The sequence below is a fragment of the Hemicordylus capensis genome, chromosome 2 (genome assembly GCF_027244095.1).
Source record: "Hemicordylus capensis ecotype Gifberg chromosome 2, rHemCap1.1.pri, whole genome shotgun sequence".
Classification (NCBI taxonomy): Eukaryota; Metazoa; Chordata; class Lepidosauria; order Squamata; family Cordylidae; genus Hemicordylus; species Hemicordylus capensis.
In genome coordinates, this window is record NC_069658.1 from 42,124,882 (window position 1) to 42,144,825 (window position 19,944).

At 40.9% G+C, this 19,944-nt stretch overlaps 1 protein-coding gene across 7 annotated transcripts in view; it reads left to right on the forward strand.

Annotated features, from left to right (window-relative positions):
• The window catches only part of CWC27 (CWC27 spliceosome associated cyclophilin), a 175,671-nt gene that overhangs the window by 14,335 nt on the left and 141,392 nt on the right, over window positions 1-19,944 (forward strand). For 6 of the 7 annotated variants that reach the window (XR_008316166.1, XR_008316167.1, XM_053296184.1 and 3 more), the window contains 3 exons: window positions 1,422-1,501; window positions 4,620-4,650; window positions 7,940-8,100. Coding sequence is in view for 5 of the 7 variants with exons in the window: in XM_053296184.1 (XP_053152159.1) it covers window positions 1,422-1,501; window positions 4,620-4,650; window positions 7,940-8,100 (272 nt within the window). In the remaining 2 variants the exon portion in view is untranslated. Of the gene's footprint in view, window positions 1-1,421; window positions 1,502-4,619; window positions 4,651-7,939; window positions 8,101-8,837; window positions 8,866-19,944 lie in introns of those variants that run through there. The other variant, XM_053296188.1, reaches the window with a different exon arrangement.

The following is a 19,944-nucleotide window of genomic DNA, read 5'->3' on the forward strand; positions in this document are numbered from 1 at the left end:
AGCCCATCTCCCTCAAGCGAACCAGCAGGATATCATGGTCAATGGTATCAAAAGCCACCGAGAGATCCAAAAGTATCAGCAGGGTCACACTCCTTCTGTCAATCGCCAATTAGAAATCATCCATCAGGCCGACCAAGGCAGTCTCAACCCCATAGCCCACCCAAAAGCCAGTTTGGAACGGGTCTAGATAATCTGTCATCCAAAACTGCCTAGAGATGACGTGACCACTTGATCAATTACCTTGCCCAACCAAGGAAGATTAGAGACTGGTCTGTAATTAGTCAATTCTGAGGGGTCCAATGCCTGTTTCTTCAAATAAGGTCTAATAATAGCCTCCTTAAGACAAGGAGGCATCCTGCCCTCCCTCAGAAGCATTTATTATATTTACCAGACCATATCTAATGATGTGACTGCCAGATGAAATAAGCCAAATTGGGCAAGGGTCAAGAGAGCAGGTGGTAGGGTGTACAGTCCAAAGCACTTTGTCCACATCCTTAGAAATAACAAACTGAAAGTGATCCAATCCTACAAGAGGAGTTGCTGGGCTCCTCTATGCTAGACTCTGCAGGAACTGTGGAGTCTAGTTTAGCACGAATACAAGAGATTTTATCCACAACAAAGTTGTTAAACTTCACAGCAAGTGACAGATGGTTCCAAGTTCAAATTCAAGGCAGAGGGGGCGTGAATGAGCCCCCTCACAATCCTAGACAACTCAGCTGGATGTAAATTTGCAAAAGCAATGTGGGCAGAAAAAAACCTCTTCTTCACTGCCCACACTGCCAGAGCATTATGTAATTCCTGTATGCAGGAATTAATGTGGAAACTGCATGCAGATTATAACCTGTGACACCTGTGAAACACCTGCATGTAGATCATCACACTCATGATTCACAGGTGGGTTTCATATTACTTCATATCTGGAAGGGTCTCCCATATAAAAATTGTGCAACATATGAAGCAAGTTTCATTTGAGCAACTTAAACTTTGTGTACCATTTGCAGTTGCCTTGGAAACTAAGTTTAGCTGTGCTATTTATTTAATAAAATTGGTGCCTAAATATCGCCCCCCCCCGGATGCCTCAAGAGGGCCATGTTTTCCTCTTCAATATGTTCATTGCTATGGGGATATAGTGGCAGCAACTAATGTGGCAAAGGCAATCTAAATTTGTACAAACAGCTGATTCTTGAAATATTGACTTAATTGTCCAACTTTACTCCTGTTGGTTTATCTGGCCAAATTGAAAATTTAGAGGTGTATATGTTGATATAAAGCATATGTATTCCTTTGCATTTATCTGTACAGAAGAATGATGCTATATGTTTTCATTGGTTGAAATGTTATGTGCGTTAGAAATAAGTTGTTTTTCTCGTTCAGACTCAATTTTTTCACTCTTGCACATGTGGTTTTTAAAAAAATTCTAGAGTATGAAGGGAAAAAGCAAAAGCAGTCATGACTTACTGAAAGATGATCCACATCTGAGCTCAGTTCCTGCCATTGACAGGTTGGTATACTATACTAATCAGCAGCTTGTTGGTCTAGAAATGTTGGTTCTTTGTTGAGGTCTGTATGTGTGTCTGGCCCAGTTACTATTATACCATAAGCCTGTAGTCTGCCTGTCGCCTATCTCCTGTTTTTTGGGCTTAAGGCTATCCTGTAATGCTGAACAGGATTCCTGACTCTTCTCGGGGCAAGGAGGGGACTATAAGTTGAGCTTCAGGATTATGAACCCCACCGCCCATTGAGATCATCAGGAGAGGTCTGTCTGCATTCAGGGGCATATCTAGCATAGGGCAAGCAGGGCACGTGCCCCGGGCACTACTTGAAGGGGGATGCCATTTTAAGAAATTAAAAAAAAATTAAAAATGGCCACCGAAAACAAAATGGCCACTGTGCATGCTCAAATGGCCTCTGTGAGGCCCTAGGCCATGCCAGGCCTCGCAGAGGCCATTTGAGCATGCATAGCAGCCATTTTGTTTTCAGCAGCCATTTATATATATAGATAGATAGATAGATATAGATAGATAGAGATAGAATGGCCACTACACATGCTCAAATGGTCCCTGCAAAGCCCTAGAGGCCAGCGAGGGGAGGGGGAACCTTTGCAGACCCACCCCACAGCCTTTAGGAAGCCCCCGAAGGGCCTACAGGTATTTTTTAAAATTTAATATAATATGTCACTGTACACATATTCAGTTTGGCACTATGTGCAGAGAATCTGGGCTTGTGAAAAATGAGCTGAAGCTTATGAGCTAGGATTGTATTCATTCGCTCTTACTTTGCTTCTTGTGATAAGTGAGTTAAATGTGATGCCTTAATAATATGGCTATTAATGGTGAGTTTGTTTTTGAATCAATGTGAAATCCTTAGTATTAAGGCCCACTGGGAGTTTCTTGCTTTCCTTCTCTCATTTTAACTGTCTTTCTGAAATACTAGAATATATTCCAAGCAGTGACACAGTTTACTCTGCATATCCTTTAATTAATTTCAGAGTATCTGGGAAAAGTCAAATTCTCCATTTATTTTTAAAACTTATGTAATAGTGATGCTACAGTGCATAGTAGAGAATTAGACATTAGTTTTCCAAGTACACCGCCACATAGCATATGGGTATTTTATGAGCCCCAGCATACTGAAATTTATAGTTTCCCAGCATTTTTTGGTCTGGCTACGTCCACAGCTAAATTGTTTTTGAAATATTAAAAGATTAACAAGCTTGACTTGTATTTTTCAGCTGATATTATGGTAAAGTTATCTGAAAGATAGGTGTTGGATGCTTGGACAGGGGGCGCAATTTCAGTGCTTGCCCTAGGCGCTATTTTCCCTAGAAACGCCTCTGTCTGCATTTGCCACTGGCTCGTCTGGTGGCTACTCAGGGAAGGGCCTTCTCTGTTGCTGCCCTGAGGCTTTGGAATGCACTCCCTAGTGAAATAAGAGCCTCCTCATCTCTGACAATTTTAAAAAAGTTCACCCAGGCTTTTAACTGATACTGTTTTGATTGCTTTTAATGCTGTTTTAGAATATTTTTTTAAAATTTTTTCTTGGTTTTGTTTTTAACTAATGTTTTACTTTTGTTTTTATCTTGTTGTAAACCACCCAGAGATGTAAGTTTTGGGCAGTATAAAAATGTTAAATAAATAAATAAAGATACAGAAATAAGAATCATAACTAGAGGCGGAAGGGAAAGAGGTCCTTGTCTGCATTTGCCTTTATGCAGAGCAAGGGAGATATTCTCTCCCCACTATCTCACCCTCCCAACACACCAGTTCCTTGGGGAGAAAGTAGTGTTTGTATGAGAATTAATTCCCCCCTCTCTTGCTCTCTCTCTAGCCCATTTTCTTTCCCACCTCCTGTGATTTTGGTAATATCATCACTTAATTAAACTTTCTATTTACAATACAGAAGTAAGATAAGACAGTCTCCCTGAGCCATTTTTGGAAGAGCGGTATATAAATCAATCAATCAATCAATCAATCAATCAATCAAATAAATAAAACAAGTATGAGTAAATGTAGCTCTGAGATGTGGATTCAGTCCTTCAGATAATCTGACAAGGTGCACCACTTTCAATTCCAGCTTGTGCTATAGGGCAGATTCTCATAGTCAGGCGTTGTAAACCCAGGTACATTGTATCTGGTAGATGATGATCCGCTGTGTGCTGGCTAGCTACACCCACTGGTGCTGACATGCTCTGTAGCCCTGCCCCTTGGTGCCTCCAAGTTGAGCATTTGTCTGAGAAGAGCCATGCTGAACCCAGGAACAGATCTTTGGCATTGCCTTCTTCAGACAAGTACTGTACCCAGGGATGTGCTCTCTCTGTGTGTGTGTGTGTGTGTGTGTAGTGTGCTAGCAGGCATGGCTAGCCAGCACACTACATTCATGGCTTACCCGAGTACAATGTACCTGGATTTGGAACACATGAAAGGGTTTATAGATTACTCTTTTCCCTATGCTTCTCCCCCAGCCACCCACTTTTCATGTTTTTATCAAACTGATCTTCTTTCTCTCTGTTTCTCCTCTCATTTTGTTCTTCTTACTTGGCCTCTAGATCCTCCTTTCTCCCCACCCATTGATGCTCTGCTGCATTCCCTCCACCTGTTGCTGTTCTCCTCCAAAGTCAGATTATATCTTTCCATGTGGAATTGTGCTGTATAATTTGTAATTGCAACAGCAGTACTTGGATGTTCAAATTGTAGGCATCTATAGAAGAATACCAAATGCAACTGTTCCATTAGTAAAGTTCTAATACAAGAATATTATAGCAGAATAAATGGGGGTGGGGAGGAATGCCAGTTTTTTAGGGGGGGTGGGGGTGGGTAAAAAGGGAGCACATGATCATAGTTTGAGGTGGTGAATGAATGAATGGGACTAAAGAGCAGGCTTAAGTATAATCTATTTAAGACTACTACTGTTAATGTTATGTGTCCTCCATCTGGTCTGAATCCGACAAGCAAGATACATAAGTATGTGAACCATATTTTTTGTCTGAAACTCTTAAGATAACATTATTTGAAGTCTTTATGTGTACATTCATATCCCTGTGCTTTAAATGCAGTTTTTGCATTTAGGTCATTTAAAATATTAGAGAAGAATCTACTTACATATGTTGTCTTGTCTTTCAGTGAAAAAGCAGATGAAAATGACTCAGATGAGGTGAGTAGCACTGATACATCAATATGGGCTCATTTCACTGTACAGTTGTAGTATTCATCAGCTATAATTTAAAGTTTATATGCATTGCTGCCCCACCAATATGACACTTTGTTTTATTTTTTAATTAAAAAAAAAAAATTATATCCCACTCTTTTTCCAAGGAGCCCAGAGCGGTGTACATGTACACTTTGAAGAGTTCATAATTGCTGTATTTAGTATACTGCTCAATAAAAATGGGATAATCTTCAGGTAAATAGCCCCATAACTGCATACATATGCACACTGTGTCATTTAAGGTTCATTCTCTTAGGCCTCTCTTGCTATAGTTAGATGCCTTTTCAGGTCAACTCTATTTAGCCTTGCAAATCCTGATGTTTATTATTTATTTATCACAGTTTTATACTGCCCAATATAAAATTTCAGGGCGGTTTACAATTTAATCAAGCAGCAAACCGTAAGTAAAACCTAAAAATCATATAAACTAGATTACCATAAATAAAACTTTAAAACATGATAAACTGAAAGCCTGATAAAACAGGTATATTTTCAAAAGTCGTTTAGAAGCAATCGGAGATGAGGAGATTCTGATATCATTTGGGAGTATGTTCCAGAGCCTCAGGGCAACCCTAGAGAAGGCCCAGTTTGGGGTTGCCACCAAGTGTGCTAGTTGCCACCAAGTGTGCTAAAAGACCTCACAGGTGGCGGGGTTCATGAAGAAGAAAGCACTCTTTAAAACCCGGGGCCCAAGTCGTTCAGGGCTTTATAGGTAATAATCAGCACTTTGTGTTTTGCCCGGAAACTAATTGGCAGCCAGTGTCGTTATTTTAAAATCGGAGTAATATGGTCTCTTATGGTAGTCCCGGAGACCAACCAACCTGGCTGCTGCATTATGTACCAGTTGCAGTTTCCGAACTATGTACAAAAGCAACCCAATGTAGAGTGCATTGCAGTAGTCAAGCCTGGATGTTACCTGCATATGTACCATTGTTTTAAGGTCATTTGTCTCGAGAAATGGTACCAGCTGAAGCTGATAAAAAGCAGTCCTGGCCACTGCCTTAACCTGAGATATCAGGGAGAGGTTGGGGTCTAAAAGTACTCCCAAGCTATGTATCTGCTCTGATGTTAATACTTAAAACATGTATGCCCCATTACAGTTAACATAGTCTCAAGTATTTGTACTATACATCATTTTCTGTTTCTTTACTTTATTTTAAGATTAGGAAATGATTATAGCATGGTCATATGTCCTTTTGAAATGTCAGTAGCACATATCCCAAGTGTGTATTAATTGTCTTCTGAGTTAGACAATGGAGCAAATTTTAAGATTAGAGTTGAGGAGACTTTAGAATTATGCCTGAAACCTACTACCTTTTAAGTCTACATGGAGGAGGTGGGATAAAAATGATTAAATATTAAGAACTTTTAACACTTCAGTCGTGGAGGAGGAGAGCAATAGACAGATGTTAAAATCCTATATGTGATAAGAGATTGGGATTGCACTTCCCTGCTCCCCTCCGTGCACTACTTACCTCTCCCCACCCCACCTAATATTGTCATGATGGATGTTTGTGTAGGGATCTACATGCATAGGTTCTATCTGCATGAGCTATACCCTGTGGTGTGCAGGTCACATGGAAAGGACCTTTTGAGAACTGGGCTCTGCACTTGCATAAGGGATACCGGCATAAAGTCCAGCTCCTAAATGTTGAGTAGAATCAGCATAATCCCAATTCTTCACCCAGGTCAGCATAATCCCAGTTCTTCACTATGTGTATGATTTGATTGTTTGCATCAGGTTGAAGATTAGAAAGTTGAAAATGATGGTGATGAGAAACATCACCTTTTAAAAAATGTGGTTTGGAACCAGTTCAGATTGAAAGAACATATACATGTTAAAATCAAAATACTGAAAGGAAGAAATGGCCTTTAGTCACAATGTAACATAGACAAGGATTTCATAGGAGCATAAGAATATAGGAGGCTGCCTTCTACCAAGTTGAACCATTGGTCCATCTATCTCAGTATTGTCTACACAGACTAGAGTCTCTCTCAGCCCTATTTTAGAGATGCCAGAGAGGGAACTTGGAGCCTTCTGCATGCAAGTATGTAGATACTCTTCCCAGAGTGGCCCCATCCCCATCTTACAGTGCTCACATGTAGTTTCCCATTCAAATGCAAACCAGGGTGGACACTTTTGGACAATTCATGGTCTACTTGCTGGTCTACCACAAGACCAGCTCTCTCCCTTTCCACTTTTTCCTCCTAAGAAATGCCTAAGAACAATAGAACACTTCTTTCCTTTGTGTAAATACCTAAAGGATTTTGTAGTGTTGTAAATATTTTATGGGTTACAGTGAGGCTCTACACACGAGTATAGAGCTTGTGGTGGTTTGGCGGAGATTGTGGGCTTAGCCTGCTCTCCCCGCAGATGATCAGTTGTGCAGCCCTGGGCAGCTGGATCAGCCACCCACAAGACTACCGACTCTGTCATGGAGCTGGTGGGGGCTGTGGGGATCGGGGCCCCCCGGAGGTCCCAGGATGCCCCACACAAGGCCGCAGGGCATTCTGAGGGGACCCCTCGAGGCCAGGAGGCTGCTTATAGCCTCCTGGTCGGGGGTCTACTCATGTGCCACCGTGCATCATGGAGGCACACTATCAAAAACACAAGGTTACAGAGTGCTCGCTCTGTTAACTTCGTTTAAGTGTGTGTGTGTGGGGGGGGGGATTAAGCAGGCTAGCCGCCGTGGAACCACCGGACTCGCCCACAAGCCTGGTGGTTCTGATGATCACTAGAAAGTGGGCTAGGCTCCCTTAGCCCACTTTCTAGTGATCATGGGATCACTAGAAATGTCTCAATGTCAGCTGAGAAACAGCTCAGTGTCTGTTTACCCAGGAGACAAAGAGTACCAAATCATTATTTATATTCCAGACATACAGGGAAATAATGGCTTGTGCATTTCCCCTCTTCCTTTAGCTTCCTGGAGAATCCCTGGATGCCATCCCAAAGAGCAGCCTCCACATAAGGCCACTGTCCCAAACCATAGTTTGTTGATTCAGGTAGAACACCAAGCCACAGCTTGCCCAGCCTGGAGTTTGCAGGCCAGCTTCAAGTTGTGTTTTCTGATTCTGCTTTAATGGCCATGTGCAAGCCATGATTTGTCAGATGGCATTGGTTTAGACAGCACAAGCAACCATGGCTTGTTGTTGCATCTAAGCCATCTCTAAGAATTCTTTTGCTGAATTAAAGAATAGAATGAACGAGATAAAACACAGCAAGCTCTTTGCTTAGGAAGAAGAGGAGGATGAGTACAGTGATGAAGATGATGATCTAGATAGTGATGAGAAACATCAAATGAGAGAACGCATTGTGAAGAAGCTAAAGAAAGATGCCAACCTAGCTCCTAAAAAATCAGCTAAAGAGGAGGAAACTGAGAAGAAAAGTAGCCGCAGGTAAGTAATTGATTGGAATGTCATGCTTATAGTAAAGAAACATTTCAAATTTCTACATTTGCAATTAAAGTATTGATTTGTTCATCAGAAGATTGTTAGATTTTAAGGGAAGCGTTTCCTTACATTTTCATTATCATCTGTATGTCATGCAAAGGTTTGTTGGAAACTGCTAAAGATTGTCGGGATGCCATGTTACCTGGTCGCTTGGGTGGCCCTGTGGCGTCTAGAGAAGGGTGTGGCATTCCTCCTCTGAGGCTTTCATTCTCTTTAGGAGGCAGCAGAGATGAGAAGGGCCCGGGCTGGTCGGATCCCAGTGGGGTTGAGAGGGCAAGGCAGGGAGAGCTGCAGGGAACAGCTCTAGGGAGACAGCTAGGTTGGGTGTGGCAGGAAACAGGGTCAGGGAGGGGGCGGGGCTGGAGGTAGGCTTTAAGCCCTGTCAGTTCTGCACTGGGGTATTTAAAGACAAGGCAGCTGATGAGGAGGAGTTGCTTCTGAGTATGGGAACCCAGAGTTTTCCAGGAGAGGGAACTGGTTGAATGCAGAAAGCCAGGAGGAGGATTCAGGTGACAGCCTTCCCTGGCTGTTCTTGAGGCTGACCTTTTGCGGGGTTTGCCAGTCATTCTGGAGTTCAGGAAGGGCTAGGACCCATCCCCTGGGAGTCAGGCAAAGATATTGCATGAATATGTTTGTTGGTTGCCCATTTTGCTTATACCATTCTGATCTGTTGGCTTATATAGCAGAAAGGTCTGAGGTCCAACTGCATGAGTTGCTGACATAAAAAAGAAGCTTTCAGGATGGGACACAATGTACCATTTCCATGCTGTTGAGAGCTGATTTGACATCTTATTGATACAACAGAAAATAATGGTGCTATTAAAAGTACTAAATATGTACTTAACTTGCATTGGATGCCACTATAATGTTGGCATAAGCCGCTTGACATCTGTGCATATGCAAATCTGTGCATGCTTAAAAGTCCACATAAGCATATAGTATACCTTTGGAGAAATCAATAATGTACAAGCCAAGCTCCTAATAGCACGGCCATAGTTCTTATTGTATCGTAAGTTCACCAAATATTCAAATTTTCTTATACTTTTCCCACTACTTGAACTCTCTGAACAGTTTTGTAACATGATGGAGCACACAGTTTCCTTGTTTGTATGTTTCAATGATGATGAGTTCATTCTGTGTCTTGATCGTAGAATAGACTCTGGGTAAACAGTGGAAAGCTGCTCTTAGCCTTTTGTGTCTGCCGTTCCCCTACGATCTTTCACATTCTTCTTGTTTTCAAACCCAGACCGCAAGTTCTTGTCTTTCACTTGGCAAAATGTACTGACTTCTACACTTTTCTTCCACAATAATTACACAGTATAATTCTCAGAGCAATGCACATAGGTGATGTCAAACTGTGTTGAGCTGAGGTTGTGTTTGCAACTTCAGCTTATTTGGCGGCAGGGGGGGGAGAGTTATTTCCTATTGCAGGGTATGAAAAACATACCAAGGGTGCTGTTTAGTAGGGATTAGATGGTTAACACCTGTGCTTGAGAAATGTGAGTTCATTTTAGTAGCCTTTATTCTACCACTGAATGTAACTAATGAAGTATACATTTGATTTTCCAAATGTTCACTTTGGAAAGTCCTTGCTGCTTCTAGCCAAATCATGCTTAGATGTAGGAACTCTGCCTGAGCCATCTTTAAGACATAGGAATAGACTGAATGAAACAACCCCAGATGCTTCTATAGTAAATTATGAGTATAAGGCATTTTGTAGTTGTGACACTGTCCTTAATAACATACATGTTCAGATGGGAAATATGACTTCAGTTATACCCTAAATATGAAACTGCACTTCATTCGGTGGGAACCCCCTCCCACTACAGTGTCTTAATTTTTTCTTGGCACCTTAGTTCAGTCCACATATTTGATAGTTTTCATCAAATATATTGATGAAAATATTTGACTTTCTCACACAAGGCATAATCAACTTGTGGAATTCTCTGCCACAAGATGTGGTGACAGCCAACAACCTGGATGGCTTTAAGAGGGGTTTGGATAACTTCATGGAGGAGAGGTCTATCAATGGTTACTAGTCGGAGGGCTATAGGCCACCTCCAGCCTCAAAGGCGGGAAGGATGCCTCTGAGTACCAAGTGCAAGGGAGCAACAGCAGGAGAGAGGGCATGCCCTCAACTCCTGCCTGTGGTTTCCAGCAGTATCTGGTGGGCCACTGTGTGAAACAGGATGCTGGACTGGATGGGCCTTGGGCCTGATCCAGCAGGGCTGTTCTTATATCCTTATGATACCCATTTCTAACTGTGGACATACTCTCTAGGCTTTCAGGGAGGTACAATCTCTTCTCGGATGTCAGGAGGGGAAAATCTTCTTCCTGACAGAGATGGCCCACTAATTGGGACCAGATTAAAGGTAATCATACAGAGCCAGTAACAAATTTGTTGCATTGTATTTCTAAATTAATGAGGTTTTTCATACCAGCAGCTTTAACAATATGGTGCTAGAACCTTACTCCTCTAGTTGAACTATCCCCCCTCGCCCCAAATCACAAGTATAAACATAAACAAAGAAATGTGTTTAAGGGTCAAACAAGAAATTATCCTACACATTCTATCCATACATAGAACAAATGAAAAAATGAAAAGAATTCCTAGAGGGAATCTGCCATGGGAATTGAAGAAACAGTGGGTAGGGAGGGTGTGCTTAACGCTTTTCCCATTGCTGTTTTTCTGCTCAAAATCTCATACAAGTTTTTTTTTTTCCTGTGGGGGGGGAAAGGTTCAGATAGCCATATATTTTCTCTGCAGAGGGGAAAGCAGCTTGAGGAGGGTGATTTTGATTGGAAAATGATGCATAGGTTCTCAAGGCTACTTTTGGCTTTAAAAAACCAAAAAGGTGGCCAGTGGGACGGGGGCAGAGAAAGATGCACATGACTGTGTGTGATGCCTAGTTTTGTTCTTTTGTTTTGCTGTTCTGTGTGCTACCTTTGCGCAACCATATGTCATCTATTTAAATGTGTTCTCCATTCCAAATTGGCTCCCAGACTTGATGGATCTGTTGTACAGCCACACAGACTATTAATGAAGATGATGTAGTCCTCAACCATTTTCTTCTAAATTTTTCTGTTCTAGTTCTTCCCAAGGGATTAATTTCAGTTTGTTCTGGTATGACCTAGATATCACAGTTCCATAAATTTTAAGATGAACTCCTACTGGTCTTGCAGAGCCCTGATGCCTTTTGAGTGGCAGAGTGTGATCGCTGATATTTTTAATACTGCTTGTTAATACTAGATGGGAAGTTCTGTATTGAAAATTATATTAACTGCCAGAATTGGAATACCGTTATTAGGAGTGGGGGTGAGATGGAATCAAAGATGTACTTGTGGAAGATTTATAATGTATAGTGGGAAGTAGCTATTCTGTTACCAGTAAAATCAATCTTACTTGGGCTGAGAGATACAGAATATTTATCCACACTTCTTAAATTTCTCATTTTCTCTCTCTCTAGGCTTTATTTAATCAGCTGCCGTACTTTTCAAAGTAAGGCAAGTAGCAGAAATACAGTTCTTAATATTTATTATCTTGCTCTGACATGACGCTTCCAGCCAACAAAACTGATCTGGTTCACACCTGCTTAGCTTCAGCCTTGTTTCAGTCCCAGGGTCTTTCAGCCCATTCACTGGGTCCAAAGAAATGCAGTTATACATCACCAGGGACCTGCCAGTTAAGTGAAAAACATTCTCCATCTGTTTTTTCAAACTTGGCATTGCTGAGTTAAGCAAACAATCTTTGAAGAGTCCATTCAGGGATACCTAGAATTTTACTTTAAATTAGCAGCACTCAACTGCTCCTCTAAAAGCATTTATCTTTATGCATATCTTACTAATATGCCCTCCTTCCTCAGTGTCTTCAGCATTCAGTACTCCATCAACATTTATTTATTTATTTATTTTATATACTGCCCAATATTGAAATCTCTAGGCAGTGTACAGAATAAAACATAATATAAAATATAAAACATTTAAAATACATAAAAAGATAAAAATCATAATAGATAAAAACACATTAAAATTCAAAATTTTTGGTATCAGTTGAAGGCCTAGGAAAATAGGTACATCTTCCGGGTCCTCCTAAAAACAAACCGAGAAGGAGACGCTCTTATTTAAGCAGGGAGCGAGTTCCAAAGCCCTGGGGCAGCCACAGAGAAGGCCCAGTCCCGAGTTGCCACCAAACGAGTTGGTGGCAACCATAACCGGACTTCTCCAGATGATCTTAATAGGCGATAGGGTTCATGACAGAGAAGGCACTGTCTTAAGTACCCTGGACCTAAGCCATTAAGGGCTTTATAGGTAATAACCAGTACTTTGTATTTCGTTTGGAAACACATTGGCAGCCAGTGCAGTTCTTTTAGAATCGGTGTTATGTGGTCCCTTCGTGTTATCCAAGAGACCAATCTGGCTGCCGCATTCTGAAGCAATGGTAGTTTCCGAACTATGTACAAAGGCAACCCCATGTAGCGTGCATTATAGTAGTCAATCCTAGATGTTACCAACATATATACCACCGTTTTAAGGTCATTTGTCTCCAGAAATGGACATATCTGGCGTATCAGCTGAAACTGATAAATAGCACTCCTGGCCACAGCTTCAACCTGCAAAACCAGGGAGAGTTTGGGATCCAGGAGCACTCCTAGACTACAAACCTGATCTTTTAGGGAGAGTGTAACACTATCCAGAACAGGCAGATTTAAGCTATCTCTTGGATCCCGACCCCCTACAGACAGTATCTCCATCTTGTTTGGATTCAACTTCAGCCTATTACCCCTCATCTAGCCCAATATCGCTTCCAGGCAGGCATTTAGAGGGGTCGTGTCATTTCCCAACGAAGTTGGTATGGAAAAACAAAAAAAAATCAAAATCTTTATTGTTACAGTCATTCGAACAGCAAAACACAAAGTACAAAAGCTTTACATAAAAACGAACTTGGTCAAATAAAGTAATAAACTGTTAAAACATAAAGTATGGAAAAATAGATCTGGGTGTCATCAGCATATTGATAGCACTCCAGACCAAACTTCCTGATGATCGCTCCCAGAGGTTTCATGTAGATGTTAAAAAGCATTGGAGACAGTATGGAGCCCTGTGGAACACCACACTTTTGCTCTTTTTCAGAACAAAAGTCTCCAAGCGACACCATCTGGAGTCTGCCAGAGAGCTAGCAACAGAACCAGTGTAAAACTGTGCCACCCAATTCCACCTCCTTCAAGCGACCCAGCAAGATACCACGGTCAATGGTATCGAAAGCCTCCGAGGGATCCAAAAGGATCTAAAATAATGCCCTGTATAATAATGCCCTGTATAAAATAATGCCCTGTAAAATAATGCCCTGTATAAAATAATGCCCTGTAATATACATACATATATTAATAGTCATTGTGACTTTCTTTGGCATTATGTCAAAGTAAACAATAGTTACAACCTTGTACAATTAATTGTGTAAGCCATTCAAGACCCTTCTTGAGTTTGGGATGAAGGGCCTGCTGCATCTTACTACAAGCTTCATTTAGTGATTGTAGGAAATGAGGACTGCACCAACACATCATCTAATTTCAATATGACTGTTGCTTCACACAGATGTGCTGGAAGCTAATGATATGGCACAGTTGCCAGAGGGATTTTCAAGGATGCTGATTCAAGCTTATGCTGATGAAAGTGCTCAGTGATTCATGGTTCTGGGGTGTCAACAGTCATGGAATGGAATCCATAGTGTCTGACTTCAGAGGGACGTTCTGGGAATGTTTTGTGAAACATCTGATAGCTATCAAAGTTTTCATCGCATCAGAAAGTTAGATCAGCAAGCAGAATGCTGACATCTGAAGCACTTTATTTGGAATAACAGTTTACATTTAAGACCACACTTAAAACAAATCTGTTGCACTGGTCTAAATAGTACATTTCAAATTAAGAATGTCCTTATTTGGTTATGACTGTACAAGAGAGAACCTTTCTACGCGTGTAAGAATGATGAATCTAAGGGTGGCTACTTGCATTTAGTGGTTGTACAAAATAGGTTGCAAAGGGCATAGTAAATTGCTGTGTTTACCTTTGAAGCAAATGGGATGGGGCAATAGCTCACTAGTAGAGCATCTTCTTTGCATACAGAAGGACCCAGGTTCAATCCCTGTAATCTCCAAATAGGGCTGGGGGAACTTTGGAGAACTACTGCCAGTCAGCTTAGATAATACGAAGGTAGATAGACCAATGATCTGACTCTGTATAAGGTAGCTTCATATGTTCTTATGAAAGCAGTGATCACGGAAGGATCTGGTCTCCTCTTATTTATACTTCTAAAGAGGGAAGTGGCAATATATACATATGTCTATCACCTGACAAGGTATGTTTATACATTTTGTATCTACCTATTTCAGGTGCCCAGCCTAATTAATGGAAGCCACCTCAATTCTAAAAGATATGTCCACATTAGATCCTTTATAAACAGGTGATGTGTTTAGGACAACCATTCAGTTTAGTACTGATGGTTATCCATACATACCAAAGATATGTAGCAGTTTCGGCAATTAATAGTAATTATTTATGTAACACAATTTGCATACATGGCACTCACACAATCTAAAACTTGTCCGGGTCATTGTGTTACGTACCAGTCCTGCAAAAGTGGGGGTCCTTTAATTCAGAATGGTAGTTCTGTAGCAAAAGCATAATTGCAGTGACACTACTTTTTTCCTTCTAAAACAACAAAATGTTTGAGGGTTTGCTGAAGGCTTGAGAGGTCACTGGGGCTGGAATTGAAATTGGTAAAGGTAAAGTGTGCCATCAAGTCGATTTTGACCCCTGGTGCCCACAGAGCCCTGTGGTTGTCTTTGGTAGAATACAGGAGGGGTTTACCATTGCCATCTCCCATGCAGAATGAGATGATGCCTTTCAGCATCTTCCTATATTGCTGCTGCCTGATATAGGAGTTTACCATAGTCTGGGAAACATACTAGCGGAGATTCGAACTGGCAACCTTCTGCTTGTTAGTCAAGCATTTCCTCGCTAGGCCACTTAAGGTGGGAGCACCCTTCTTTCCTTTTAAAGTAATAATAGATTAAAACTTGAAATTGAGCGTTTAACCTGTAGATGGAGCTCATGTGTCACACATGTAGAGAGCCCCTCAAGTCATCTTTGTTGATATGGCCGTCTGCAAGCTGAAGCCCAAATTAAAGTACAGAAGATCAAGGCAGTGCTGATTGCTAGCAACAGACAACAGAATAAAGAGAGTTGAAGCCTTACCATATTTTAACCATATTTAACAAATATGTTAAAACCACGTTTTAACATATTTGCAAAACTATAATTGCTTTGTAGAAGGATAAACTTCTAAAAAGGTTTGCAAAGTTGTACTGCAATCTTTAATTGGTAGGCTAATAAAATAAAGCTTTAGTTAATGAATAGACCAGTTTTCGTCATTGAGGGTAAATTTGCATTGTAGGACAGAGTTCACCACACAGTTTGTTTTGAGACGATATTAAAAAAAAAGAAAAAAAGAATTATTGAACTCATTTTGGGAAGTCCTTAGTCAAAGTTATGCCTCCAGAAAAATTGAAGTTTGGCACCTTGACCAGAACTGGAGCGTGGAAGTTATGTGTATTTTGGTTTGGGGGAAGAAAGCTTCAGACTACTGTACTTCATTTTCCTTGGTAAGTGCAATTATAGCACTTAACAGTAATCCCCTCCAGTTCTAGATACACATCTACTTTCTTGAACCATAATACCTTCTTTTAACAGTCTGCACTTGGTGCCATTTAAAATATATTTTGATCATGTTTAAGAAATGGACCAATATCTGATTGTGACTAATTAACTAATGAAATTCTATCCATGACCTTGGTGCTTCCGTAACACAACCTTTTAAAACAGCATTTTTTAATTTTTCATGGTGGAGTGTTGGGGAAATCATGAGTCACTGGGAAACAAAAGGTTGCAGCACATTCAAAAGATGAAATTGTATACTACTATGCTTCATGTCACATTTTCAAGAGGTGGGAGAATGCACTGCTTATAGGGAACTCAAATTGTGTTTGGACAATTGCTTGTGAAAATCTGTTCCCCCACAAATCATCATCACCATCACCATCCACATTTTGTATGCTTCCCAATATAGTTGTAAGCCAAGTATTCCAAAACATACATTAGAAAGGAAAATAGATTATAGAAATTCATCTTGCTGGCCACCATTGATACTAACTACTCTGCACTGTGCTTCAGCCCTCAGGTATTAATAATAATAATAATAATAATAATAATAATAATAATAATAATTCAATTTCTATACCGCCCTTCCGGGCGGTTTACAAAGAGAAATAAACAAATAAGAATGCTCCTTGTCTCCAAAGGGCTCACATTCTAAAAAGAAACATAAGACACATACCAGCAACAGTCACTGGAAGTACTGTGCTGGGGGTGGATAGGGCCAGTTACTCTCCCCCTGCTAAATAAAGAGAATCACCACGGTAAAAGGTGCCTCTTTGCCCAGTTAGCAGGTATGTGGTTTCAAGAGACATAGGTGCCTGCAAAGAAAAGGGGAGATTGCCCCCACCCACACAACCGAAAACTGGTACATTGGCACAAGCTTGCCTGGATGTCAGCCATTGTTCTTTAGCTGAACTCATTCTTGATATAGTGGTAAATCTATATATATGATGAAGAAATGTTTGCACCATTCCACCCTCACCCCTTGATGTTGTCATAAGATCTCTTCAGAAATAAAGTCTGCTTTTATGTTGCCTTCTTTTTTTCTCCTGGATACATAATGGCTTTTGGGCTAGTAGCTTTTTGAAGCATAAAGCAAAGGATATGATTAGCAATGTGCAAAACATTTTGACGTCAAAACATTTCAACTCGGAATGGACCATTTCGAGTGTTCTGAGCTCAAAACAAAATGCCCTCTAAATAAAGGGCCTGGTTTGAGCTTGGAACAAACAACCCCGTTTCGATCGAAATGTTTTGAGTGCCATTTTGGAGGCCTGTTTTCCCATTGCTGATTGGTTTTCTGCCACTGGCTTCTGATTGGCTTGTGAACTCGTTGTTTCTTGGTTGGCTTGTTATCATACAAATCAAGTGTTGTCATGGGCAACTGGAGTAGAGTTGCCATCTCCCCCAAAATTCTGGGCTTCACCCAGATTTTAAGCATTTCACCCAGACTGAATCCACCCAGATTCGCCCGGATTTCAGCTTTCATTTTAAAAAAAAAAAAAAAAAAAAAGCTAAGCTCTAGGCCTTGTAGAAGCTGAGTTATGGAGCAAAATGTGTAAACACCATTCTGCTAAAACATTACTTTCAAGCCAATTTACATAATATGCAAATTAGGCAACCAGATTTGGAAAGACAGAATATGGCAACCCTAAACTGGAGGGAATGTTAAAATGTATTAAAAGGGACTGGGAAGCAGAGACAGCCCTTATGCCTCTCTCAAAGAGGATACATCAGGAGAAGAGAGGAAGGAGGAAGCCTAGATTTTTGTGGTTTTTCTCAGCACGATGTATAATATGCTGTGCTATTGCTGCTATAACTATCTGGTTTTGCTGGATCTCAGATTGACAAAGGCAGAACTTGGATGCCTTCCTTTCATGAGTTGTTTTGTTTGTGAGATAGTGTTGTGGTGAGAAATGGACAGTGGCAGATCCCTCTGTGTGTGGTGTGTGTGTAATATTTCTTAGTGGTTTTTGCTGTGATGAGCTCCATGTCTGGCCTTGAGACTAACTTGTGCTTCACCACTGCTCTGCTCTGCAATCTGCATTGCAAGGTGTACTCAGTCCAAATGTGGCTGAAGTTTGCTCTAGCAGTGTTTCTTCTAACAGGGATTCCCAGATGATGTTGACTACAACTCCCATAATTCCCAAGCAAAAGCCATTGCAGCTGGGGATTCTGGGAGTTGTAGGCAACAACATCTGGGAATCCCTATTAGAGGGAGCACTGTGCTCTATTTGAGTGTATAGCTATGCTTGCTGCTAAGTGTGCTGCTGTGGCAGCTGTTGAAGTGCTAGGAAGTAAGGAGTCATAAATGTGTATGAGAGAGCAACTCGTGCCCATGATGTGACTGCAGTGCTGTGGCACTGTGGTTGGCAGTGGATTCTGGGTCAGTGATTCATTTTTGGACTGTGTTTGAAATGATAGGCTCTCCCTTTCTGTAGATTTTCAGATGGAGGCTAGACAGCCACCTGTCAGCCACCTGCTGTAGCAGTTTCCTGCACTGAGCAGGGGGTTGGACTAGAAGACCACCAGGGTCCCTTCCAACTCTGAAAATGTTGATTCTATGAATATCTATGCATACTCACTGCAGTTTTATTGTACATTCTGAAAGAACGAAAAATTACCACCTACCTTATTACTGTCTTTTCTAAGGTAAGTCAGATACTGCCCACTTATGTAGGATTATGTTAAGAAATGTCTGCTTTTAAAAACCTATCTTTCCAGAGACAATATTCCATGTTTGGCATAACATGATTTTTTGGAAACTTCAGACAAAGGAGTTGTGAAAGAACACATTTTGACCACTAAACTCACTTATGCTGTAACTTCTACAAAACGGTTGAACGGAATAGCTGCTTACTAAAACAAAATGATGCAAAGAGAAAAGATTAAGTTGTCAGCACTTAGCCAAAGTATACATAAAGTATACATATACTTAGCATAAAGTATACATACTGTATACTTGAGCAGTACATCCAGTTAGACTTCATTTTTTTCACCTGCTCTCTCTAATTAATAAAGCTTACAACTTGCCATGAATTATACCTCTGCATGGCACGAAGGGGGGAAAAACCTTTATAATATGACACAGCCTTAAAAGCATTGCAAAGATCAGCAGGAGGTCATTAGATAAATCCTAGAGGAAAGGCCACCATGAGCATGCACACTCCCCTGCTCCCACAGCATGGGAGTTCATTTAAACAATTAATCTATATGGGCTACATGTATCCGTACTCATAGAAATCACTTTGGGACAAACCGGTCCAAAGAAGAGAGATGGTCTTGTGGCAGGAAGCATGACTTGTCCCCTTAGCTAAGCAGGGTCTGCCCTGGTTGCATACGAATGGGAGACTAGAAGTGTGAGCACTGTAAGATATTCCCCTCAGTGGATGGAGCTGCTCTGGGAAGAGCAGAAGGTTTCAAGTTCCCTCCCTGGCTTCTCCAAGATAGGAGAGAGATTCCTGTCTGCAACCTCCTTGGAGAAGCCTCTGCCAGTCTGTGAAGACAATATTGAGCTAGATAAACCAATGGTCTGACTCAGTATATGGAAGCTTCCTATGTTCCAATTATCCATAACTAGGGAAGTACAAATAACAAAGATCACCCAGTTTTGACATCTGGTCTGAGCGGGGAGGAGACAGGAAAAATGTGATGAAATGGCCAAGCTAGTTCTTGGTCTTGCTGCATGTAGAGATGTATGTGTGTTGAGTGGACGAGAATAATACCTGTATAGCTCTAAAGGGTGATTAGGTAGCATCATGTCAATAAATAATTGGCAAGAAAGTGTTTGGGGTTTTTTTTAGAAGTTTTGGTCATGTTGCAGAAGTGCATTTAATTTCTAATTGTCATTAAAGTACTAATGAACTTTTCCTTTTATATTTGATAAAGCTTGAACATAAACAGAAACATGATGGACTAGCATATTAATCTTGTTAGGAAGGATTATCCTGTGTAACCCGATTTGCTTGGACTGGGCTTGAGAGTACTTCACTCATGTTTGTGGGCTGATTATGTTTATAAAATATGACAGTATTTTTCCTATTTTACTCTTTGTTGAAGTCACTAGCTGTGCTTTCAAAA